A 25,851-nucleotide genomic window follows, 5' to 3' on the forward strand; every position below is an offset into this window, starting at 1 on the left:
AAAGGGTGCTAGCTGTGGTGCACACCTGTAATCCAAACACTTGGAAGTCTCCAGCAGGAAGATGAGGTGTTTCGGGCTGACAACAAAAGAGGCTGGGTGTAGGGAACGGGCACCGGTCTCTTGGGGAGGGGTGAAAACGATTATTTCACTCCTCATTGTTCAGACTTTTGCGTTCCCCTCCTGTCTGCCTAGGACTGGGGTGCAGGGTTGTGGTGGGTGGGCGCCCCCCCCTTTCCGAGGCACCCACAGACATGGCCCCTGACACCTGCGTGCCGAGCTGCCTGTGGAATGGTACGTGTCTGTGCGCGTGTGTATATTTATGGGCATGGGTGCATGCTTGGTGTGTATTTGTACGTGTCTGTATCCATGTGTCCCTGTACATAGACGCTTGTGGGTGGGCATGGGAGCCCAGGACCTGGAGCTGTGGCCACGTGATCTGTGACTCTCCAAGATAACTGAGGCAGGAAGCCCTAGGATGCCTAGAGAGCAAAGCTCTAGGGGATGTGGGGTCTGTTTTTAGGTCTGAGGAATGGGAGTCCTTCCTGAGGGCTGAGAGTCCATCTCCTCCCCTCCCTGCCCCCTCGGTCCATTGTGTCCTCCTGCCCTACCTGCCTCCCCAGGAACCGGATGTCTCCCATGCTCAGTACATGAGGAGCCTGCCTCAGAGCAGCTCCCGCAGCAGGCTGAGGGTCCCCACGGCCCCTCTCCCCTTCTACCCAGTAGATGCCTCCCCCCCACCCCAACTCCCCCTTCCAAGTCTCAGCAGCGCCCCCTGGAGGTGCAGGTGAGCCTGGGACAGGTGTCTCTGGGCCCAGGCACTCCAGGCCAGGGCCCTTTTCTCTCGCCAACCACCTCTGCCCACCCTGTGACAGGCATTCTAGCCGACTCCCGCATCACCCCTGCGTTCTGGGCAGCATCGTCACCCCGTATCTCTGGCCCCCGTGGCTGGCAGGGCCCTGGCCCGTATTCACCAGCTCTGGGGCAGGAGAAGGATGCAGGAGTCTGGCCTGTGGTCAGAGCAGCGAGGGGCATGCAGGCCTGGCCATGGGGGGCGGGGTGAAGCCAACATTTAACCATAGCATACACTGGGAACTTGTTGGGGGGGGACAGGGAGTCCAGGACACCCCCAATATGAAGGGAAGAAGAACAATGTGAACGTAGGCACACTAGCCCCAAGTCGATGCAGGGCCTCCAGCTGGTCGTGTCTACGCTGAGCTTGTGTCAGTTCCAGAGGCTTCGAGGGGTGGCGGGGGAAGTTTTGGGGAAAACAGTGAGAGGCAGGGTGGGGGAGACAGGACTCGCTCACATAGAAGGCTAGGCCCTGGGAAATGTATAATTTAAGGACACCGATAATAATAGTATTTTTTTTGTAAAGGAAAATCGATATGTACATTCTGAAATCATTTTCTCTGCAAATGGTTGGATTTCATTTCACCCTTAAAGGGATGCTTAAAGGAAAAGATAATATTAATAAAAAACAGCCGCAAAGTCTGGAGCATGTGCGCGTGGGGCAGGTTTGTGGGCCCTCGGGTGGGCCGGGAGTGGGGGGCTCTGGGCCTTGGGGAGAAGGGGGCTGCACTGAGCCCCTTCACTCTGAGACACAGTCACCCACAGAGGGGGGGCAGGGTGCAGCCTTCCTTCCAGAAGGTGGGTACAGGCTCCGGGATAGAAGATTCAGTGCCACATCTTGTACAAGGAAGACACAAACCTGTGTCGGTGTACTGGTGCCAACCTCCTGAGATCATCAGGGATGTTTTGGGGATCTGGATGGAGCTTTGGTGGCAGGGAGGGGGGGGTGGCAGTTCTGGTCTTACATCATCAACACGAGTGCCCCATGTGCCTGCCCACCCCCAGCATCTGCCAGAGGTGATAAACAACAGATTACACAGCTGCTTAGGTTACAGACCTGGATCTCCGCCAGCCTTTTGGGGTGACGTCAGCCTTCTGGAGCTATATCTCCATCCCTAAGCCACGCGAGACCTTGGGATGTAAGGGGCTTCCTGGAGGCCTTCTCCTGCCTTGGGAGTCAGCACTGGCATTCCTCCAGGTAGGTACAGGCTCCTGTGGGGGGAGGGGTTCTGGAGGAATGACAGCAGTGTGGCCCAAGCAGGGACTTCAGTCTCCACTATGCCTGCTTTAACCTTGATTCCCAGACACCTAGGATTGCAGCCACACTTCCAAACCCAAGCCCAGGGAAGAGCAATACTGGGAGCGCCCTCTCTTCAGGGCTGGGAAGAGGAGGCGTACATATGCCAACCTGACCACAAGGTGGCGCTGGCAACTCGCTGGCCATTTTAAGGTCTTGTTGGCAATGGAGTCCTGAGAATCATGGTCAGTATTTACAAACTTTACTGTTTTGAGAGAGAGAGAGAGTGTGTGTGTGTGTGTGTGTGTGTGTGTGTGTGTGCGCGCGCGCATATGCGTGCATGCTCAGTATTGGGGCTTGAACTCAAGCTATGCATTGTCTTAGTTCTTTTTTTTTGTTCAAGGCTAGTGCTTTACCACTTGAGCCACAGCTCCACTTGCAGTTTTTTTGCTGGTTAATTGGAGATAAGAATTGTGTGGACTTTTGTGCCTTGGCTGGCTTTGAACTGAAGACTTCAGGTCTCAAGATTACAGGTGTGAGCCATCAGCACCAGGCTAGACATCAGTTACTATTTTGAGCTAAAAGATTCCCCCTTCCCGTCATTCCCCTTGGTGGGTATGGGGCACGGAGCATAGACACTAACCTTAGATGTTCAGTTAGTGCCAGGCAGAGTTGGAGAAGCCACAGACTCATGTGGCAGTGGCCACATGAACAGGTGAGTGAGCAAGACGGGCCATGGCAGAGCTAAGGCTCCTAACTAGGCCAGGGCTTGAACAGTGCCAGGACAGGTGGCCAGAGAGACCAGTGTGGAAAGGCTCACCATCAAGGGGAGCAGAAAAACACAGGATCCGAGTGGTGGTCAGCCTGGAGTGACTCAAGAGTCCAGGAAGCACACGCTGTGTCTGTGATGTGCCTGGATGTGCAGAAGCAGGGTGAGAATGGGTGCTCTCTTCCACCCCAAGTCTCATGACTAAAACTGTTCCCTAGAATACTTAATACACTTAATGAAATAAAAGTACCTGAGTCTCAGACTCAAGTGGAACCTTTCGATCCACCCCAAGTATACACCCAAAATCTCCTAAAACTCAAGGGAGTTGGGCATTGGTGGCTCACACCTATAATCCTAGCTACTCAGGAAGCTGAGGTCTGAGGATTGCAGTTCAAAGCCAGCCCAGGCAGGAAAGTCCCCCAGGCTCATCTCCAGTTAAGTACTGAAAAAAAAAAAATCCAGAAGCGGTGCTGTGGCTCAAGTGGTAGAGCTCTCACGTTGAGCTGAAAAGCTGAGGGACAGCGCCCAGGCCCAGAGTTCAAGCCCCACAACTGACAAAAAGAAGAAAAAAGTCTGTGAGATTCATCCCTAATTAAACAAAAAGCCAGAAATAGAGGTGTGACTCAAGTAGCAAAGTACTAGCCTTAGGCAAAAAAGCTCAAGGACAATGCCTAAGCCCTGAGTTCAGGCCCCAGAACTGGTACAAAACAAAACACAACCACCAACACCGACAAAACTCTGCCTCAAGTCTGATCCCGAGGAAACATCACACAAACTCAGATGAGGAGACTAAGCTACTTAAAAAAACTCATCTTTTCCCTGATTCCTTGTACCTACTCTGGCTGTCAACCCTGTAGCATAAACCACTTTCCAAACACTTGCTCTAGGCCAGGAAGAGCTTCTGAACACATCATCAGCGACATGCATCCATGCTGCTGTGGCTCTGAGGTGTGGCCTGCTTGCCCCATGGCTCCCAGCTGACCGACAGGACACCAGAAGAACCGCCCAGTCAAGTCTGGCCTGCACACTTGCTCATATATCTTAAGCCTCCAAGCTAGGGGGTGGTTTGTTACGCAGCTTAATTATAAAAGAAGGTAGCCAATACACTTTTATCATGAACGACAGAAAAGCCAACTCTAGTTAGACAGCCATCAGAGAATGAATTTACTGGCTTTCTAATGGTAAGGTTGACTTTGGGTGCAGCCCAAAACTCATGGGCTCCGTACAGCCCCATTTCCCAGCTATTCTCACATCACTTTATTCCTCATGTCTTCAGAATAGCAGCAACAGCTCCAGACATCACACCTTCTCACCTTCACACTCAGCACAGGAGAAATAGAGCTTGTCTCTGTAAAAGTCCTGGCCCCTGGAACTCGTGGGCTTGGATTTTCAGAGGAGGACATTGTGAGAATGTTCAGAGGTTGAAACAGAGCCTGGAGCTTGGCGAGTGCTTCCTTCATAACCCAGGACCATGAGCCTATCCTTGCCTTCCATCCCCTTTGATGTGGCCCAGGTGACGGCCAAGGTCACGCATCCCTTCCTCCCTCAGCCGCTGTGACACATCTGTCTTGTGGCTTTCTTCTTCCTCTCTCTGTGGCATTACTTCCCGGACTCACTCCCCCGCCCGCCCCCTTTTAGCAATGAAGGGGCTCCCCAGGGCGGGGTCCTGAGCCCACAGGTCTGCTTGCTGCTCCCCAAGATGGGCTTGCCCCATCTCTCCAGGGGTTCCTCTCTCCAGTTCCAGCCCAGAACTGGACTCAGTGTCCTCTCCAAAACTCTTTCCCCCCCCCTCTACTCTGCACCCCACTTCCAACACCTCCTCTCCCACCCACAAGTCCTCAGGTGCTTCTTGATTCTACCTCCCCTTTTTCCAATGGCTACTGGGAGAGTTAGGCTCTAACAACTCAGGTGCCCCCACCCCTCTCCCGGCTAATTGCATGACTGACGACTGCCTGAGACGTGGCCTTCATTCCTCACTTGCTCAGCGAGCATGATGCTTCCTTTCTCCTTCTTGTGGGTGTGGAAGGATGCATGGAAAGAAGGGAATGTCGCAGACCCGTGGCACTGCTCTGTCCAGCATCCTTTCTTCCAATAGTTCTCCTCGTCCTGTTAGTACTGGTGTTTGGACTCAGGGACTTGCACTTGCTAGGCAGTTGCTTTACTGCTGAGCCAAAGCCTTGTGCCAATGATCTCTTTGTGTGTGTGTGTGTGTGTGTGTTAGTGCACAGTCCTACATTCCCTTTGACCTTTGCAACACCTCCAGGCTTAATAGGGGCTGCTAAGATTTCACAGGCTAATGTTGGTGGGCAGGGCTCTCTCCTATCCAAGGAGATCTGATTTTAGTCCGGAGAATAACAGATCGATGACAGCGAATGACGGCATACTCATTAAGAGGGGAGCGGCTGGCTTTGTGACACATTGCTCAGTCCCTGGCCGGCTTTTCTGCTCTGAATGCAGCCGGCGGTGGCTCCATTACTGGGCTGCCCGGGTCATCCCCTAGGGGCCACAAGGCCGTGAGGCGGGCCTGGCTGGCTGGAGTTTTCTGTTGCGACATTCGCTAGTCATCCTCCACCATTTCAGGGAAACAAATGGGCTCAATTTTTTTCAACCCCCTCCCACCTTCCCACTGGGCAAAGAAACGGAAAGCACCTGCAAACTGCAGGCTCCTTTGTCCCTAGCAGAGGCCTAGGTTGCTGCTACCCAGGAGTAAGGGGCACTGACTGATTGTCAGGTCTCTTCTGTGTCTCTCTCTCTCTCTGGCTTTTGCAACTTCCTTTCCTGAGCTGGGTTCCTCTCCACCCCCCAGCATGACAACCCAAAGCCAAGCACCCAGGTAACACACACAACACATACAATTAGCTTTTGTCCCTCTCTGACCTTCCAACTTGCTCTTTAAAGTCCCAGCAACGCGGGTGGCTCACGCCTGTCATCCTAGCTACTCAGGAGGCTGAGATCTGAGGATCGTGGTTCAAAGCCAGCCCAGGCAGGAAAGTCCATGACACTCTGATCTCCAATGCATCACCAGAAAACCGGAAGTGGTGCTGTGGCTCAAGTGGTAGAGCCGTAGAGCGTTCACCTTGAGCACAAAAGCTGAGGACTAGCACCAGGAAAAAAAAAGGGATTAGGGGAATTGGTGCATGTAAGTAAATGCTGGTACACAGAAGGCGCTTAATAAGTGTTATCCCTTGCTGTCCCCACAAAGCCTCAGCCTCCTCTTTCCAAGACACAAGTCTGACCGTGGCGTGGACTCCTCACTGGTGTTCGGGTCAGATTCATGCTCAAGACTGTGGCCAGCTGGGCCCTGAAGGGGCCACCGGGTCCCATCACTGGTCTGCCGTGCTCTGTAGCCCTCCGCCACAGTGACAATGCTCACAGCAAATAGTTCTCCTCGGCTTGTTCACCACTCCCTCCATTCACAGGTGGAAACTAAGATCCAGGGGCGCGGAGAGCCTTGTGGGAGTCACCGGACTGTTGTGTGGCTGAATGCAAAGCCACAGCCTGTGCCAGACTTTGGTGAACGCACCTGAGGTTCACCCCGTCTGCTCGCTCTCCTCTCAAGTCCAGCATGCCCACCTGTCCAGCCTCAGGTCTCACCTCCCCCCCCCCACCCCCCACCCCCGCCCTGTGCTCACCTCCAGGCTCTGCTCAGCTCCACAGCACCTGTAAAGTTGTCTCCAGCCCTGTCTGCACGCCTGTCCATCTTGCCCTGATTCTGAACTTGAGGGAGACATGTCACTTCTGTATTCCCTTCTTAGACCTGCTTTATACTAGGTGCTCAATAAATGCCGCATGAGTGACTCCCTGGATAACACATTGCAAGCACCAGGGTTGGTGCTCCTGGGTCATTTAGCGAAAATGTTTTCTTCAGTTTTGTCCCAACAGTTTGCCCTTGACCACTGAGGCTTCGGACTTCTTGAGGTCTTGTCCTGGAATTGGTGTCCTTGGTTTCCAAAGTCTGCTTGGGAGTCCTAGGAGTTCATCAATCCTGCACTCTCAGCCAAGATATCCCAGAATGCCCTTCATCACATGGACCCCAGTAGAGCCCTGAGATGTGGGTCAGTGTCTCTGCTGTGGGTCTCTGGCCTCTGAGCATCCTCTGGATACAATTAGGTGGTGGCAATGACCTTTTCCCATCCCCCATTGCCCCAGGAGCACTGAGAGCTGGGAGAAGCCTTGTGATCTGGAAGTGAAATGCAGAATCTGATGTGCCAGGTGGCTGCGGAGGGACTGGGCCTAAGGAGGGAATACCTCCAAAGGAATCTCCCTCTGTCCTTCCATCCTTAAAACAATATTCCAAAAGCCAGGTAGCTGTGACTCACACTTGTCATCCTAGCTACTTAGAAGGCCGAGATCTGAGAATCTTGGTTCGAAGCCAGCCTGGGCTGGGAAGTCTATGAGACTCATCTCCAATGAGCCACCTAAAAAGCCAGAAGTGGTACTGTGGCCCAAGTGATAGAGTGCTGGTCTTGAGCAAAAAAGCTCAGGGACAGTGCTCATCCCTGAGTTCAAGCCCAGTACACACACACACACACACACACACACACACACACACACACACACAGACACTCTATAGATAAGGAAGGTCAGGAGAGATATGGTTGGTTACCTGATCTTTTAGCTGGAAATGTCACGTTAAGATTTATTTGGGTCACAAAATCATTTCTTTAAAGAATAAAGTAGGGCAGCCTGCGAGAATGGGAAGAACACACACTTGGGAGAAAGATGGACTTGGGTTGTGTTTCGTGTTCTCAGCCACCAGGCTCTTGGCCGCCTAGCTCAGGGCTCAAAGGAATTCCTGAGGCTGTCTAGGTCTTTCTCAGTTCTAAAACTAGGATACTCAATTGGGTGCTGGTGTTATGCTTGCAATTCTGAGTACTCAGGAGACTGAGATCTGAGAATTAAGGTAGAAAACTCAGTGAGACTTTCTTCCTTCCTTCCTTTTTTTTTTTTTGGCCGGTCATGGGGCCTGAACTCTGGGCCTGGGTGCTGTTCCTCAGCTCTTCAGCTCAAGGCTAGGGCTCTACCACTTGAGCCACAGCGCCACTTCCAGCTTTTTCTGCTTGTGGTGCTGAGGAATCGAACCCAGGGCCTCATACATGCAAGGCAAGCACTCTACCACTGGGCTACCTTCCCAGCCCTCTTTCTTTCTTTCTTTTCTTTCTGTCATGGGGCTTGAACTCAGGACCTGGGCACTGTCCCTGAGCTATAAAGCTAGCAATCTACCACTTTGAGCTACAGTGCACTTCTGGTTTTCTGGTGGTCAACTGGAGATGAGTCTCACGGGACTCTCCAGCCTGGGCTGGCTTTGAACCATGATCCGCAGATCTTAGCTTCCTGAGTAGTTAGAATTACAGGTGTGAGTCACTGGCGCCTGGCTTTCAGTTAATCTTTAATTAACCAGGAAGAAAACTGGAAGTGGAGCTGTGGCTCAATTAGTAAAGCATTAGCCTTGAGCACAAACGCTAAGGGACAGTGCTCAGGCCCTGAGTTCAAGCCTCAGTGCTGGTGTATTGGTGTACGTACACACACCGATACTGTTGGGATGCTGGGTTGGATGCTGACATAAAACTTTGTAAAGCACTGAGTCCGATGGATGGTCGCTCCTTTGCACACATCGCTGTCCTCTCCCTTCACTGCCTGGCTGCCCCAGGCTGCTGTAGAACCACTGAGGTGCCCACACCAGGACATCTGCCACCCTCACCCCATCCTCCCTTCTGGTTTGTCCAGGCCAGACAAGTGCCAGGTATTTCTCCTGCACCTACAGCAGCACCTTGCACATCAGAGGCCCAAGATTTGTGGCAGAAAGGTACAGCTCTGCTCACTCCTTCTCTCCCCTCCTCCCCCCCCAGTTAATTCCTCAGCCCAGAAAGGCTAGGAAAGGTACCTGTACCCTCAGGGCAGCTATCTAGACTCCAAAGGCCCAAGCCAGCCAGGAAAGTGAATGAAGCCACCAGGGGTTGTTGTTGAATGGGTTAAAAACAGCTGCCACCCGGTGCAGGTATTTCAGTGTGAAGAGCAAAGAAGGGGCTGGAAAGACTTGGGTGGGGACATTTGAGGTGGGCTTTGAAGGGAGGGTAGGGGTTTGCCAGGAGCCAAGGGGCCTGGAGCAGGAACAGCACGGAGGGATGGAAGGAAAGAGATCCGAGAACGTGTATATGGAAGAACTCTGAAGGCCAGGAGAAGAAATAACGCATTAGTGATAGACTCTGGCCTGTGTGTGTGTGGGGGGGGGGGGCGGGGGGGTCAGCAGATGGTGAGGGGCTGGCCAGAACTGACCAGAGAGGGGCGGGCAGCAGGTGGCAGCCGGGGACGACGTCTTTGCGGCCTGGCCAGGGTGTGAGGACACCCACGTCCGCTCCCCTAGGTCCACTCGGTGCCCACGCGGCGCCCACCGCCCGACCCCCGCTCAGTGACTCACCAGGGGGCGGGGCCCGCAGGGGCGGGTGACGTCACGAAGCGGGGCGGAGCTATGCGATCTAGGCGGAGTCCCGCGAGGGGCGGGGCCCTACCTCGGGAGGGAGACCAGAAGCGCAGACCGGAAGTCCTTCCACCTCCGCCCGCCTCTGAGCTCCCTGGCGTCCCTCCCTCGGCTTGGTGCGCGAGGTCGTGCCCCGGAAGTAAAGGGGCCATATTGACGGGTGACCCCCGAGCGAGGTACTGGGCGAGAGGCGAGTCCGAAGCAGAGGTAGCGCGCGCGGCCCGCGGTGAGTGAGGGGCGGAGGGGTCGAGGGCGGCCGGCGGCCGGCGGCTCGTCGCTCCTCGCCTCGGGGCGCTGCGGGGGTCCCGTCGCGTCCGTCCCGGCCGGGCGCCGCCGGCGTGGGGGGCTCGCCCAGCGCGCCCGGGGCGCCCCCGGGCCCCCCGACGCGGCCCACCCCGGGGCCGGCGGCCCGCGCCCCCGGCGCCCCGGCGAGGCGGCCTGGGCGTGGGGGTGTCCGAGCCGCCCGGCTCCCCCGGGAAGCCCCGGGCCGGGCGACCCCGGTGCGGCCGAGGCCGGCGGCGCCGGGACGCCCGCGAGACCCGAGGCTGGGGCCCAAAGTCCACAGTGTTTGTCTGCAGGCGCTCGGCTCTCCCGCTCAGGCCCGTTTCTGTAACAGTGGGGGGGGGGGGAATCATTCTTGCACGCGGGCACGCGTGTGTGTAGCGGGAGGATTTTTTCTTTTTTCAATTCAGCATCGTTTTGAACCGGTGTGTACCACTTCCCGGCTAAGAAAGTTCCTGGAGCGCCCAGAAGTGCTGAACATTTTGGAAGGGCCCCGCCCAGGGTGACCCTCCCCGCCCCCCTTTTACAGCCGTGGCCTGTGGGCAGGTGACTTCCCTCTCTTAGCTTCAGTTGCTCCACTTTAAATGGGGATGATGAGTTAGTTGTTATTTGGGGTGTGCGTAGAGCACCCCAGCACTGGGGTAGCCCTTCTCCGCAGATGACCACTTAGGAACCCCGACCTCCTCTTAGGCTTTTGGTTAACATGTAACAATGGATGACAGCATACATTTTTTGTGTGTATGTGTGTGTGCCGGTACTGGGGCTTGAGCACGGGTGCTGTCTACAAGCTGTTTCGCTCAAGGCTAGCTCTCTACCACTGGAGTCACAGCCCCACTTGTGGATTTTTGGTGCCCAGTTGGAGATCAAGAGTCTCAGACACTTTGTTACTGGGGTTGGCTTCAAATGTTGCTACTCAAATCTTAGCCTCCTGGGTAGTTAGGATTACAGGTGTGAGCACCAGTGCCAGGCCGAATGACAGAGCACTTAACATGTGCTAACACTGCCTGTGTAAGAGTTTTTTTTTTGGGTCCGGTCTGAACTCTGGGCCTGGGCGCTGTCCCTCAGCTCTTTAGCTCAAGGCTAGCGCTCTACCACTTGAGCCACAGCGCCACTTCCGGCTTTTTTTCTTTTTGCTTATGTGGTGCTGAGGAATCGAACCCAGGGCCTCATGTATACAAGGCAAGTGCTTTACCACAGAGCCACCTTCCCAGTCCCTGCCTGTGTAAGAGTTTATAGGTGCTGACTGAAGGCGGTGACATTTAATTTATAATGGCGTGTGGTATTTAGTGGGAGCTGCTCTATGTGTGATAGAGGTATTGAGTGTGTATCAAGTGCTGTTCTGAGCATGTTCCCATACATTGACATTTGATGTTTAGGTGAACCACTTGAGCAAAATACAAGGCAGCCTCACTTTGAAGAGGAACTAGTCAAGTGGAAATCCTGTCGAGATAATTCCTGAAGTAGAGTGTGGCTGAGTCCTTGCCTTCCGCCAGTCTGAGCCACATCTAGTGGTAGAGTTCTATTATATATAAGTGTTTCCTGTGGACAGTCCTCACAATGACCTTAAGTGGTAGTTGCCATTACCTCTAGTATACAAGTGAGAAGCTGCTGTTCAGTGGGGTTAAGTACCTTACCCAAAGCCTGTGGCAGGTAAGTGACTGAGTCAGGTCTCAAGACCAGGGGGTATAGTTACCAAGTCCTGGTGCACCCTAACCTGCATTTTCCCTGAGGGGATCTTGGGGAGGCTGGGATGTAGTCCTAGCTCGGTCCTGAAGTCAGTGTAACCTGGGTAGTCTCTGTATCTTGGATTAAGAACTCTTAGCTTACTGTGTCTATAAACGCTATTGCATTAATTCTGACTACGTTTTCCTGTTTCTGTCTAGAAGGCCACGTCTCGCCCCTGCCAGTCCCCCATGGCCCCGTGGAGCCGAGAGGCGGTGCTGAGTCTCTACAGGGCTCTGCTGCGCCAAGGCCGAGAGCTCCGCTACACTGATCGAGACTTCTACTTTGCTACTATCCGCCGTGAGTTCCGGAAAAATCAGCAGCTCGAGGATCCTGTGGCCCGGGAGAAGCAGCTAGAGAAGGGGCTGGTCTTCCTTCACCGCAAGTTAGGGGGGCTCATCTAGGACCCTCTCTTTTTCCCCTCATACCCTAATTCCAAGGGAAGGAGGACAAAGGTGCCTTCAGCAGACACTCCTGCCCTCTCTCACTCCCACCTCACAGATGCAGTAAAACGCCTCAGGTACGTAGGCCCTTCTTCCTGGAAGTGTCTGGTTTTCTGATATGGGGTACTAGGAAGGGGAGAAGCTTTCCTTAGTGACTACAGTTCTTAAGTTCCTTTAGCCCTTAGAATTCCATTGAGGAAATAGCAGATGTTTGAACAGAAGCTCGCTCTCTCTGTCTTCTGCAGAACTGGCAGTCATTCCCAGGGCCTTGAGCATCTGAGGCAAGTGCTCTGCCACTTGAGCCATGCTTAGCCCTAAAATGGGTTCTCTAATTGAGAAAAATAGGCCCTGAATTAAAAAAAAAGTTTTATTATTAAGGTGTTGTACAGGTTACCATTTCATAAGTCGGGTATGGAGTACATTTCTTTTTTTGGACAATGTCACCCCTAATTCCCCGTCCCCCCGTCCCTGTCCATTAGTTACATACGTCATTTTCCACACAGTATATACTGAACAGCATTATTGCATTTGTTTATTCTTCTTCCCCCCATGCCTTTTCCTTTGTACCCCACCCCCCTGAAAAAAAATCACCCTACCACCAAAACCCACATTTTCATTTCCTGGAATTCATTTTGATGAATAGTATTTTAAATGTTCAGGGGAGTTACACCTTTGGGTTCTTCCCCTAAGAGCATCCTCTGTTAGTCTGATTCTGTGTGAATGCCTATTGTTCTGTATAGGTTATCGTGTCCAGTTGTATTTTAGATCCAGCTTCCACATAGGAGAGAAAACATGTTGTTTATCTCTCTGAGCTTGCCTTACCTCAATTAACAGTTATTCTAGGTCCATCTATTTCCCTGCAAATGACATAAGGTTATTCTTTCTAATGGATAAGTAAATTTCCATTGTGTATAGGTACCACATTTTATTGATCCCCTCATCTATTGTAGGCCATCTGGGCTGTTTCCATAACTTGCCTATTGTGAATAGTGCAGCAATGAACATGGATGCACAAGTATCTTTACCATATCCTGACTTGTTATGCTCTGGGTAGATGCTCGAGTGGTATGGCTGGGCCATAGGGAAGTTCTATGTTTAAACCTAAGGTCCTGGGGCTCAGTGGTAGAGCGCTTGCCTTTCATGCATGAGGCCCTGGGTTCGATTCCTCAGCACCACATAAGCAAAAAGAAAAAAGCCGGAAGTGGCACTGTGGCTCAAGTGGTAGAGCGCTAGCCTTGAGCTGAAGAGCTGAGGGACAGCGCCCAGGCCGAGTTCAGGCCCCAGGACCGGACCCCAAAAAAAAAAAAAAAAAACCTAAGGTCCTGAATTTTAGGCCTCACTAAAATAGAATTACTGTAATCATTTTATAGAATATTTTACATATGAACATGTTTGAAAAGATACTCCTTAAATTCACTAGAGTTCAGTTCTAATCTGACTCATTCTTTTCTTTATTTATTGTCTGATCAACAGTATATCAGATCAGATCAAGTTCCCTAAAACATTACTGTTGTTACAGCAAGTGTAACATATAGACTTCAGAGTTTGAGGCCTAGGTTCAAATACTGGCATTGCTACTAACAGCTGTGGATTTAGGGCATGTCTCTAAGCTTTCATTTTGTCATTTGTGAAATGGAACCGGCCCCCTCAGTTTACAGTGAGAGTGCACACACAACTCTGGCAGTAGTCCTTGGTAAGATGTATGGTAGTCCTATATCTTTGGAAGCTAGTCTTACCAAGAAGTCTTCCCTAAAACATAATGACGCTAATTCAGCATCCTTCCCAGAGTTCCTTGTGTGGCCCTGTTATTCTGTAGTCTCTAGGGACAGAGATGAAAGCTCCAGCCCATTAAGGAACTGGAAATCATCCTGGTAGTGCTGTGCATAAAGAGCTGGGCAGACAGGGGTAAAGATAGCCCGCCTTGGGTATGGGGTGGGAGGGGATCACAGGTGGCCGTGGAAAGAAGGACCTTGAAGGCCTGCCTCCGGAGAGGCTTGCTGGACAGCGGAACAGATAAGCAGATGCCTGGGACTGGAAACTTGTGGTCTGGAAACAAGTGTGGTGTGGCTAGAATGGCGGACCTGTGAGGCAAATGACAGGAGTTGGAAGTCAGGCCAGGTGTAGAAGGATACCCTGTTTAGTACACTAGGCACCACTCCAGCTTTGTAAGAAAGAAATGACAGCAAGTCTGTGTCTTAACATGTGCCAGAATAGTGTGGAGACAGTAAGTTAGTGAGACAAAGTAAAAGCAGCAGCTGGGCGCCTGTGGCTCACATCTATAGTCCCAGCTACTCAGAAGTCTGAGATCTAGGGCTGGGAAGGTGGCTCAGTGGTAGCGCGCTTGCCTTGCATGCCTGAGGCCCTGAGTTCGATTCCTCAGCACCACATAAGCAAAAAGAAAAAAGCCGGAAGTGGCGCTGTGGCTCAAATGATAGAGCGTTAGCTTTGAGCTGAGGGACAGTGCCCAGGCCCAGAGTTCAGGCCCCACTACTGGACCCAATAAAAGAAAAAAAAAAAAAAAAAAAAAGTCTGAGATCTAAGGATTGTGGTTTGAAGTGAGCTCTGGCAGAAGTCCCTGAGACTGATCTCTCTAATTAATCAGCAAAAACCAGAAGTGGGGCTATGGCTTAAGTGGTAGAGCACTAGCCTTGAGCACAAAAGCTCAGGGACAGCACCTAGGATCCTAGTTCAAGCCCCCTAATGGGCATACATACACAAAAAAGAAATAGAGGCACCAATTTGGCCAAGTGGATTGAGAAACTGAGGTGGTGGGGCGGTTGCTTGTAAACACAGCCTGTACAACAGCGGGGCTTGGCGGCCAGTCCCTGAGGCAGGATGAGAGGCAGGCAGCTGCTGTGTGAGGCTGGCCGTTTGGAGAGAGGGTGCTGTTTTTGACGGGGAGGGGAAAAGGAGGAACTTCTACATAAAGACTTTTGTTTCTCAGCGACTTACATTGATTAGCGGGTTCGCCTTCGGCAGTGCAGGAACAGGGTGGAGTGATGGCTTGGATCCCAAGGAGAAATGATCATGTATTGAAATCTTTGTATTTCTAATTTTTTTGATTGGGTGCTATACTTTGCCACCAAGAAGAATCTACTCCACAGGGTTAATAATTCATTCCTGCAACAGATACTTACTGGGTCAAATGTAGCGGTGAGTGCCAGAATGTTCCCCAAATGCTTAGGACTTAGTGGTTAATGGAGAGAAGATAGAAAGAGGTGAGGTACAAGCTGTCTAGGACCCTTTAGTGTCTCCCCTCCCCTTCCCTCTGTGTGTGTGTGTGTGTGTGTGTGTGTGTGTGTGTGTGTGTGTGTGTGTGTGTGTGTGTGTGTGTGTGTGTGTGTGTGTGTGTGTGTGTGTGTGTTTAAGAGAATTAGTGTACAGATTGCCCAAGAAATGATGATTTTTAAGTTGGTTGTGGGGCTTGAACTCTGGGTCTGGACGCCGTCACTGAGCTCTTCAGCCCAATGCAAGTGCTCTACCACTTGAGTCAAAGCATCACTTCCAGTTTTCTGGTGGTTAACTAGAGATAAGAGTTTCACAGGCTTTCCTGCCCGGGCTGGCTTCGAACCTCGGTCCTCAGATCTCAGCCTCCTGAGTAGCTAGGATTACAGGGGTGAGCCACTGGTGCCCGGCTGCAGCAAGATTATTATTATTATTTTTTGGTGTTAGGGCTTGAACCCAGAGCTTCTCACATCCTAGGCAAGTGTTCTTCTACTGAGCCGCATCTAGCACCTAGAGTCATGTATTTAGCCTTTGCTTTGTGACTGGCTTTGGGAGAAAAAGACTTCAAGTTTATATGGCTTGCCTCTGCCAACGGTGAGGGCTGGGGTCAGAGGCCTTCACTGTGGAGGGTGTTTGCTGGCTGTTCACACTCACAGTTATTCTCACATTTCCTCAATTCAGACACGTTTACCGAAATGCCTGTGACTTGCTAGACAGTAAACATTTAGAACTGGTATTTTCCTAGTTGTGCCATTAAGTTAGGAATCTAAAATGTGAGGATGCTTACCGTATTGGAGTGATGGCTATCTCCTCTCTACCTTTTTAATTCTTTTGTACTGGTCCTGGGGCTTGAACTCAGGGCCTGAGCACAGTCCCTGAGCTTTTGGGCTCAAGGCGTTTTGGTAGTTAATTGAAGATAAGAGTATTACGGACTTTTTTTTTTTTTGGCTTGGTTTTGAACTGTGATCCTCAGATCTCAGCCTTCTGAATAGCTAGGATTAAGCTATGAGCCACTGGCACCTGGCTTTTTTATTTTTAAATAGGAGTGCATAGTTAAGTAGTAGGAAGTCATTTGTAGAAAAGATTTCTAAAATTTCTAGAATTTTGAAAACCAGAAATTTGAACCTGTACCCATTTGACAAATATTCTTCCTTGATTTCCCCAAGGAGCCAGTGGCTGGCCCTTTTGGCCAGGGGCTGAGTGGCCTGTGGGCTGGTGCAGCTGCTGGCATTGAATGCAGGGAATATGGAGCAGGGGCTGGCTCATTTGAACAGGTTGGAGTAAGTTGTAGCATAGGGCCATGCCTTCATGGTGGAGCTGTGCACATGTCGTCCAGGTCACCACCTTGTCCTTGGAAGGTTGGTGAGGGCATTACATTACAGCAGGAAAAGCCTTCTACTCTGCTTAATTTTGGTCCCAGGATAGCTACAGGGTGAGTTTCAGAGGCCTTTGAGCTCCACCTCAGAAGGTGAAGTGTGCATTGACAGCTGCTCTGTGGAAGCTGACCTTTTGTCCTGTGTGCGGAAATCTTTAAAAACTTAATCATGGCTCTCTTTTGTGGAACATGTTTACAGTTTATAAAGTGTTGGAACATAGTATTGTAGCAGGTGTTTTCCTACGACAGCCCTATCATTTGGCCTCTATAGGGATCATTATCCCTTTTCATAACTAACAGGTAGATAAAGTAACTCATTTGAGGTCACCCAGCTAATTAGGCTGGTATCAAGGCAAGCACTCAATTTCAGGATTTTTTTTTTGGCCGTCCTGGGGCTTGAACTCAAGGCCTGGGTGCTGTCCCTGAGCCTCTTTATGCTCAAGGCTAATGCCTTGAGCACCACAGCACCAATTCGGGCTTTTTTGAGTTGTTTATTGGAGATAAGAGTCTCTCAGGGACTCTTCTACCCAGGCTAGCTTTCAACCTTGATCCTTAGATCTCAGCCTCGTGAGTAGCTAGGATTACAGGTGTGCGCCATTAGTACTTGGCTGAAGTAGGAATACATTTTGCTTGGCCAGATTGTCTCACTATATCCTTAGCTTCAAACTTTTATTGACTGAAAGGTAGAGGAGTCAGGCACTGGTAGCTCAAACCTGTAATCCTAGCTATTCAGGAGGCTGAAATATGATCATCCAAAGCCAGCCTGGACAGGAAAGTCCGTAAGACTCTTACCTATAATAAAACAAACTATGAAAAAGCTGCAAATGTGCCAGGCATTGGTGGTTCACACCTGTAATCCTAGCCACTCAGGAAGCTGAGATCTGAGGATCCTGGTTCAAAGTCAGTCCACGCAGGAAAGTCTGTGACTCTTATCTCCAATGAATTCCTTAGAAAAAGCCAGAAATGGCATTGTGGCTCAAGTGATGAGGGTTAACCTTGAGCAAGAGCAGCTCAGGGACAGCATTGAGTTCAAGCCGCAGGACACACACACACACACATTCTCTCTCTCTCTCTCTCTCAGTGTCTCTGTCTTTCATGCACACATACCCCCCCCCCCCCCCCCCCCCCCACATATGGTAGAAGAAAGGAAGGCGACACTTAGGTTCTGAACTCTTATGAGGGAAAAGATAGTTCGGACTTGTCAGCAATGATTTTGTTTTTTACTTCCCAAGCGCAGAGATTACAGGTGGGTGTGAGCATGCCCAGCTCCTTCTCACTTGTGACCTTCCACAAAGTAGTGGCCAAATGAAGGAAGCCTTGTCTACATGTTCTTTACCATTGTGAAGGAGTAGAAGGGGTGTTAACTGTGTTGTTTGGTGGAACACTTCACTGTACCATAAAAAAGGGCTGATAACAGACTCGGTGCTTTTTATTTTTTTAAATTGTTTTAACTTTTTTATTTTTTGTTGGTCATGGGGCTTGAACTCTGGGCCTGGGTGCTGTCCCTCAGCTCTTCAGCTCAAGGCCAGCACTCTACCACTTGAGCCACAGCGCCACTTTCAGTTTTCTGGTGGTTTATTGGAGATAAGAGTCTCACGGACTTTCCTGCCCAGGCTGGCTTTGAACTGGGATCCTGAGATCTCAGCCTCCTGAGTAGCTAGGATTACAGGCGTGAGCCACCATTGCGTCAATGCATCATGGGGCATGGTACCTCCCTCTGGACGCTAGAGCAGGCAGTGCTAGAGGCAAGAGGAACACTGGACCTGATGGGGAGGAGGTGAAGGGGTGGGCTCTTGAGGGCCCTTGGTGATGGCTGTGTTCTGTCTTCGCTCTCAGGTGAGCAATGGCGGGCGCCGGTGAGCGCAAAGGCAAGAAGGACGACAATGGCCTCGGGACGGCCATCGATTTTGTGCTCTCCAATGCCCGGCTGGTGCTGGGGGTGGGCGGAGCCGCCATGCTGGGCATTGCCACGCTGGCGGTTAAGCGGGTAAGTGTGTGCAGGCAGGGCTGGGATGGGAGGTGGAGAGGTGGCTCTGCAGCGTGCAGCCCTTTCTTGGCACTAGGGTTTGACATTGTTGGTGGAGTCAGCCTGGGGGCTTGGCATGGTTAGACAAGAACTCACGAGGCTTTAGGAGGTCTGTTGTAAAGGAGTCATGGGAGCTGGGCGCTGTGGCTCACACCTGTCATCTTAGCTACTCAGGAGGCTGAGATCTGAGGATCACAGTTCAAAGCCAGCCCGGGGAAGGAAAGTCCGTGAGATACCTATCTCCAATTAACCATGAGAAACTGGAAAAGGTGCTGTGACTCAAATGGTAGAGCGCTAGCTTTGAGCTGAAGAGTTGAGGGACAGTGCCCAGGCCCAGAGTTCAAGCCCCATGACCAACAAAGAATTCAATGGAGAGACGGATAAAGTTTATGACAACAAGTAAAAATTGGGAATTGACTATTTTAAAGTAGCAACAGCACATTGTACTTTTTTGTGTGTGTGTGCTGGTCTTGGGGCTTGAACTCTGGCTTGAACTGGCTACCATTCCTGAGCTCTTTGGTCAAGGCTAGCACTCTTACCACTTGAGGTATAGCTCCACTTTTGCTTTTTTAGTGGTAAATTGAAGATAAAGAATCTTCTGGATTTTTCTGGTTGGACAGGCTTTGAACCGCTGTCCACGAACCCTAGTCTCATAGGATTACATACAAGAGCCACTGACACCTGGCTGCACATTTTATTTCTTGTTCCTCTTCCTCCTCCTTTTTTTTTTAATAGAATAATTTCACTACTCTTATTTTTAAGACATTTGATCAGTTTGTCCTTGAATGAATCAATGGGTGTGGAGCCCACGATGCAGGCGGCCTGTAGTTTATGGATTGCTGGGTGCTGGGCATTGTCCTAGGTATTAAGAATACAGAAAATCCAAGAGGTCTGGTCCCTGCCCTCATGGAATTTCAGTCTACTAGGAGAATACAGGCAATATGAAATAAGTGAATGAAATTTTAAAGTATACAGCTTGAACCAAAGTATATTATAGACACCTGAAAAAATCATAGTGAAATCCATTGAAATGTTACGTTAAAGCCAGGTGCTGGTGGCTCATGCCTATAATTCTAGCTACTCAAGAGACTGAGATATGAGTATTGAGGTTCAAGGCCAGCTGGGCAGGAAAGTCCATGAGGCTCTCATCTTCAATAAAATACCGAGAAAAGGCTGGAAGTGGTAGAGTGCTAGCCTTGAGCAGAAGAGCTCAGGAACAGTACCTACACCTCAAGTTCAAGCCCCAGGACAAACAAAAAAGCTAAAAATAAACAGTTTAAAGTATATAGGAAGATACATGTAGGTTGCATGCAACTACTGTGCCATTTTATATAAGGGAAGATTTTGGTATCCTTGGTGTGACTGGAAACCAATCCTCTTGGCATACTACTTGGGTAAATGAATCAGTGTTCAACATGGTAAATTTATAGGTACAATGTTATGTAGTCAGAAAAAAATTGAAGCATCGTTAGTGTTAGGACAAGCTCAAAATTGTGTTGTGAAAAATCCAGTTTCACTAGCTCATAGAATATGCTGAGTACCGAGCTACCTGTAATTCTAGCTACTCAGGAGTCTGAGATCTGGGGATCATGGTTTTAAGCTAGCTGGGGCAGGAAAAGCCCTAACACTTTTTGTCTTCATTTAACCATCTAAAAGCTGGAAGTGGAGCTGTGGCGTAAGTGGTAGAGCTCTAGCCTTGAGCTGAAAAAAAGCTCAGGCACGGCGCCCAGGCCCTGAGTATAAGCCCAGGATTGGTACAAATAAAAAGTATACAGAGCCAGGCACCAGTGGCTCATGCTTGTAACTCTAGCTACTCAGGAGGCTGAGATCTGAGGATTGCGGTTCAAAGCCAGTTTGGGCAAGAAAGTCCGTGAGATTCTTATCTCCAATTAACCACCAGAAAACTGGAAGTCTGTGCTGTGGTTCAAGTGGTAGAGCGCTCACCTTGAGCTGAAGAGATGAGGGACAGCGCCCAGGCCCAGAATTCAAGCCCCATGACTGACCAAAAAAAAAAGACGTATAGAGAACGTGATCCTGATTATATTAATACATATTTCTTGAAAGAAAAATACCTGATCATAATGATTTTCTCTGGGTTGTAGCATTGTGGACAAATCTGTTTATAACTTTCAATTAGCATTTTCTGAGATTTTTCTGCATAGAGCAATGTATTCTGTAGTCTAAAAGCTCAGTCATCTCCTGGGCGCTGGTGGCTTACGCCTGGAATCCCAGCTACTCAGGAGGCTGAGATCTGAGGATCATGGTTCAAAGACAGGAAAGTGTGAGACTCTTACTCAATTAACCATCATAAAAACCCTAGAAGTAGATCTGTGACTCAAGTGGTAGAAAACAAGCCTTGAGCAAAAGATTGGCACAGGGATAGCACTCTGGCCTTGAGTTGGAGCCCCAAGATCAGCACATACTAAAAAGCCCCAATGGTAGCATGCTTGACCTAATTTTTTTTTTTTTTTTGGGTCCAGTCGTAGGGCCTGAACTCTGGGCGTGGGCGCTGTCCCTCAGCTCTTCAGCTCAAGGCTAGCGCTCTACCACTTGAGCCACAGCACCACTTCCAGCTTTTTTCTTTTTGCTTATGTGGTGCTGAGGAATCAAACCCAGGGCCTCATGCATGCAAGGCAAGCACTCTACCACTGAGCCACCTTCCCAGCCCCTTGACCTAATTTTTGTACAAGGCCTAGGTTCAATCCTGAGAACTGAAAAAAAAATTGATCTGAGTCGGTAGGGCAAGGAGAGAAGGTTGGCATGTATTCTGGATCCTCTCTGCTGTTTCAGATGTACGACCGGGCAATCAGTGCCCCTACCAGCCCTACCCGCCTGAGCCATTCAGGGAAAAGGAGCTGGGAAGAACCAAACTGGATGGGTTCCCCCCGAATGCTCAACAGGGACATGAAGGCAGGCCTGAGCCGCTCCCTGCAGACCCTTCCCACCGACTCAGCAGCCTTCGACACAGGTGAGGAGCTGCTGCCCCTGCTGGGCCTGCCTGTGGACGCCGGTGCTGTGCTACTCGCGTGTTACACAGACGCTTCTCAGTCACAGATGTGTCAGGTGAAGCTGGCACTTGCCCTTGGTGTGAGGCAGCGCAGACTGAGCAAGCGTGGGAAGAGCTCACACGCCTTTCTTTCTTGCCTTGGCAGATACGTTCAGCCCACCCCGGCCCAAGCCATTGGCCAGGAAGGGCCAGGTGGACTTGAAGAAGTCACGACTCCGCATGTCCCTGCAGGAGAAACTGCTTTCTTACTACCGGAACCGGGCAGCCATCCCTGCCGGAGAGCAGGCTCGGGCCAAGCAAGCTGCCGTGGACATATGTGCTGAGCTGCGGAGCTTCCTTCGGGCCAAGCTGCCTGACATGCCCCTTCGGGACATGTACCTGAGTGGCAGCCTCTATGACGACCTGCAGGTAACGAGGCTGTTGTCTACACGGGTGGGGCAGCGCACCCAGCAGCGTGGTTGGTCAGGACCCGAAAGGCCGGGGCCAGCTGTGCATCCCGTGCCCTGCGGCGGCTTGCCTCGTTGGCATTGTCCCTTCCCTTTCTGGTGTCCTCATCAGGTGGATGGGCTCTGTGCCGTTAGCGTCCGTCTTGCTGGGAGAGCAGGTCTCTTGGGCAGGTCAGTCAGCCCTCAGAAGCTGTCGTTCTTGCTGGCAGGTGGTGACGGCTGACCACATCCAGCTCATCGTGCCACTTGTGCTGGAGCAGAACCTGTGGTCTTGCATCCCTGGCGAGGACACCATCATGAACGTCCCTGGTTTCTTCCTGGTTCGTCGTGAGAACCCAGAGTACTTTCCTCGTGGTAGCAGTTACTGGGACCGCTGCGTGGTGGGGGGCTACCTCTCTCCAAAGACCGTGGCCGACACCTTCGAGAAGGTGGTGGCCGGCTCCATCAACTGGCCGGCCATAGGCTCCCTCTTGGACTACGTGATCCGACCAGCACCGCCCCCAGAGGCCCTGACGCTAGAGGTGCAGTATGAACGGGACAAGCATCTGGTCATTGACTTCCTGCCATCGGTGACCCTGGGTGACACCGTTTTGGTGGCGAGGCCACACCGGCTAGCTCAGTACGACAACCTGTGGCGGCTGAGTCTGCGTCCCGCGGAGACGGCACGCCTGCGGGCTTTGGACCAGGCTGACTCGGGCTGCCGGTCTCTGTGCCTCAAGATCCTCAAGGCCATATGCAAGTCCACTCCAGCTCTGGGTCACCTCACTGCCAGCCAGCTGACCAATGTCATCCTCCACTTGGCCCAGGAGGAGGCTGACTGGTCCCCAGACATGCTGGCCGACCGTTTTCTGCAGGCCCTGAGAGGACTCATTAGCTACTTAGAGGCCGGAGTCCTGCCCAGTGCACTGAACCCTAAGGTGAACTTGTTGGCAGAGCTCACCCCCGAAGAGATAGATGAGCTGGGGTACACTCTGTACTGCTCGCTCTCTGAGCCTGAGGTGCTGCTACAGACGTAGGGCAGGTGAAGGCCAAAGCTGCGTTAGGAGGTCAGGCCCCCAAAGTCTGTGTTAGAAACACTTGGTTGCATGGTTGGTGCCTCGCAGGTCCCCAGGTGCCTCCTGCCTGCTGGCCACTTCATGCTGGCTGATAAGAATGGCATCTCCACCTCCTGTTTTTTCACTCACCCTTTTCTATTTTTGTTACCAAACACTGTGCTTCCCCCTAACCCCCCTCCCCACCCTCTCCGCTGGTTTCTGGGATTGCATGGGCGGTGGAGCACTGGCCTGAGCTGTGGACAGGGCCTGGAGGTTGGCATCAGGCCCAGTTTTCCTGCTTCTTTGTGCTCTGCCCATGTGCATCTTCCTATTTAGTGTTTCTCCATCTTTTCCCTTCTGTTCTTTTTGTGTTTTGCTTTGTCTCTGCAGGATATCTGCCTAATCAACACATTGCCTTTCAGTTGAATGTCACAGAAGAGCCATGATTGTTTGCAAGCTGAACTCTGCAGAATGAATGCTGAGGCAGTATTTAGGGTTTCGGGGGCTGAGGTTGGAGGAAAAGCCTGGTTCCTAGAAAGCAAGCCCATTGCATCCATCTGAGCAACTTACACGCATACGTGCTGAGACCACCTCTTGGGGGAGGGAGGGCACTGAATTGATCCCCAGCAGAAACTGGATGTGGAGTTGTTTAGGGATGGTGTCTTGGTGTAGCCATCAGTGAGAGTGAAGGTGGTGGGTGGGTGTGGAGCTGCTCAGAGCGCCTCCATGTCCGCATCTGTGTCTCCTTTGTGGGTCTTGGAGCCAGGCTGGCGGGGGGAAGGGCTGCCTGCACAGTACTTCCAGATTGTTGGCCCCACTCATTCACTTGATTGCCAATAGGAGAAGGCCTTGCAGGAACAGCGCCTTAGCAGTAGAGGCCGAGGGAGGGTGGCTGGGGGCTGAGTGTCAGCTGGAAAGCCCAGTGGCCAGTTGGGGCTCAGTGACCCTGTTTTTTCCCCCCACAGGCCCTGCCTTTCTAGGATGTTGCCTTACAGCAAGAACACGCCCCAGGCCAAACCCTCCCTCCCCCATGTCCACCTCAGCCAAGGGAGCAGAGTGTTGGCGGAGCCCAGCAGGCACCTCTGAGGGCAGGTGAACACGGCCAGGCCCCACCCTCTTGTCCTCTCTCTGCCACCCGGGGCAGTTGGTGCTACTTGGGAAGAGAGCACACATAAACGTACAGGGGAGGGAGGCGGGCACTTCCCACGCCCCGTCTTATTTTCCGCTGCTAAAATTGCACTATTTATGGTAATTAAATGTGTCCTAGGTGGGGAGAAGTGTTGACTACACCATGTCAGTGTCTTCTCGTCTTTTCCTGTGTGTGGAGAGTGACCGTCTATCCAGTATTATTTTATCTGTCCGGTTGTGGTCTTACTTGATCTCTTCTTACTACCTCTCTGTCTGAGAGATTGAGCAGTGGTCTCAGCCCTTCGTGGTGATGTGAACCAACACCTCAATGACATTCCTTGAACTCCCAGGCTTAGGGGGAAGAGGCAGAAGCTTGCCCCCTTTGATATGGGTTAGGAGGTTAACTAGGGTACCTTGGATTATGTCTGTGTTCCTGACTCCCCCCCCCCCAAGGCTTCCTTGGAGTTCAGTTGTTTCTCTTGTGTACGGAAGGCATTGCCAGCATGCCACCCTGGCTATTTAGTCAAATGGGAGTTTGAGATTTTGTGTGTGTGTGTGTGTATGTGTGTGTGTGTGTGTGTAAGTAAACGCTCCTGTGGGCTCCGTGTAGAGGAAGGGGGAGGTGCCTCACGCGGAGGGATCTGCAGCCCCTTCACCCCCTTGGGGTGTCTCTTGGAGGAGAAGCTTGATAAAATGCTGCCAAAATGGATGTTCTCTGTTGAGATACACTGTATTACAAAATGGAAACATTCCCCAAGCTGTCATCTTTAGTCAAATTTCATGTAACACACTGGAAAGAGCTTTAAAGACCCTCAAGATTTTAGAGTCCCAACTTACCCAAGTCAAGTGCCATGTTTTTACCTCCTGGCTGAGGGCAGTCCCAGCTCTTGACTGTTGCACAAAATCAGAACCACAACTCATCTCAAAAGCAAGAGCTGCTTCCAAGGCCTTGACTGGGCAGGCCCTGTTGCCATTTTTTTTTTTTTGTAACAACGTAGGTGGTATCCATAGGCTCTGAGATGCTTGCAGGACAGCATTGTCCCTTGGGGGAAGTGCAGTGGCTGTCTCTAAGGTCTGCCTTTTTTGTTCAGTAACTCCCACTTCTGTCTGAAGGATTAGGTAACTCCTACTTGTCTATCTGGAGACCATTTTTTGGCACTATCTAGATTAGCAAACCCAGTGCCTGAAAGTATTGATTGTTGTCTTAAACACTTAATAAATGACAAATTTATTTTGGTCTGGCTGCCCCTTCCTAAAAAAAAAATCTAGAACAGCAGTATCTTTATATGGTTGGCTGTGACAGTTTAGAAATGGGAAAGCCTGAATCTCACGTTTGGAGACACTGTGCTGAGGAAACCTGTGTTTCCTGGGTCTTGGCTCTTGATACTCACATGAGCTATTTTGCTCCCTTGTTCTCCACTCCAGAGCTCAGATGGTTCCAAAGGGGACTCACCTCAGAATCAAGGGCATAAGTAGGGACCCTGTATGTGTCTGCTGCCCTTTCCATGTTATACCTTCCTAGGGATTATGACTTGGCCAAGAATTTCTGCTCCAAACTCTGGCCTTTTGTGTGAAGATCAAGGTCAAGGAAGATGTAAGAGACTTAACGGAATTAGAGCTGACCTCTGTACCAGACAGAACTGAGCATCTGCAATGCTTTTACATGCTCATTGTATAAATGCTCTATATACCACAGATGGGCTTTTGGTTGTCAGCTTCATACTGGGGAATATTACCTTTTCCTCTTGATCACCTTGTAGTCTTTATTTTATTTATTTTTTGTTCATTTATTTGGTAGGTCGTGGAGCTTGAACTGAGGGCCTGGGCACT

At 51.1% G+C, this 25,851-nt stretch overlaps 2 protein-coding genes across 5 annotated transcripts; both read left to right on the top strand.

Annotated features, from left to right (window-relative positions):
* Positions 1 to 11,528: 11,528 nt before the first annotated feature.
* LOC122123668 (MIEF1 upstream open reading frame protein) lies at positions 11,529 to 11,741 on the top strand. Its single transcript, XM_042698089.1, has one exon. The coding sequence runs from the start codon at positions 11,529 to 11,531 to the stop codon at positions 11,739 to 11,741; it is 213 nt and encodes a 70-aa protein (XP_042554023.1).
* A 28-nt stretch (positions 11,742 to 11,769) lies between these two features.
* LOC122123665 (mitochondrial dynamics protein MID51) lies at positions 11,770 to 25,252 on the top strand. Of its 4 annotated transcripts, XM_042698084.1 has the most exons (6): positions 11,770 to 11,857; positions 18,217 to 18,367; positions 21,197 to 21,374; positions 21,559 to 21,821; positions 22,069 to 22,776; positions 23,859 to 25,252. In XM_042698084.1, the coding sequence occupies exons 2-6, from the start codon at positions 18,224 to 18,226 to the stop codon at positions 23,871 to 23,873; spliced, it is 1,308 nt and encodes a 435-aa protein (XP_042554018.1). In that variant the 5' UTR covers positions 11,770 to 11,857; positions 18,217 to 18,223; the 3' UTR covers positions 23,874 to 25,252. The 4 variants fall into 4 exon arrangements, with proteins under 4 accessions (XP_042554018.1, XP_042554016.1, XP_042554017.1 ...); XM_042698082.1 differs by having other exon boundaries at positions 22,069 to 25,252; XM_042698083.1 differs by having other exon boundaries at positions 11,775 to 11,861; positions 22,069 to 25,252.
* The last annotated feature ends 599 nt before the right edge of the window (positions 25,253 to 25,851 follow it).

Source organism: Dipodomys spectabilis, unplaced genomic scaffold (genome assembly GCF_019054845.1).
Source record: "Dipodomys spectabilis isolate Male_0828 unplaced genomic scaffold, ASM1905484v1 ptg000230l, whole genome shotgun sequence".
Taxonomy (NCBI): Eukaryota; Metazoa; Chordata; class Mammalia; order Rodentia; family Heteromyidae; genus Dipodomys; species Dipodomys spectabilis.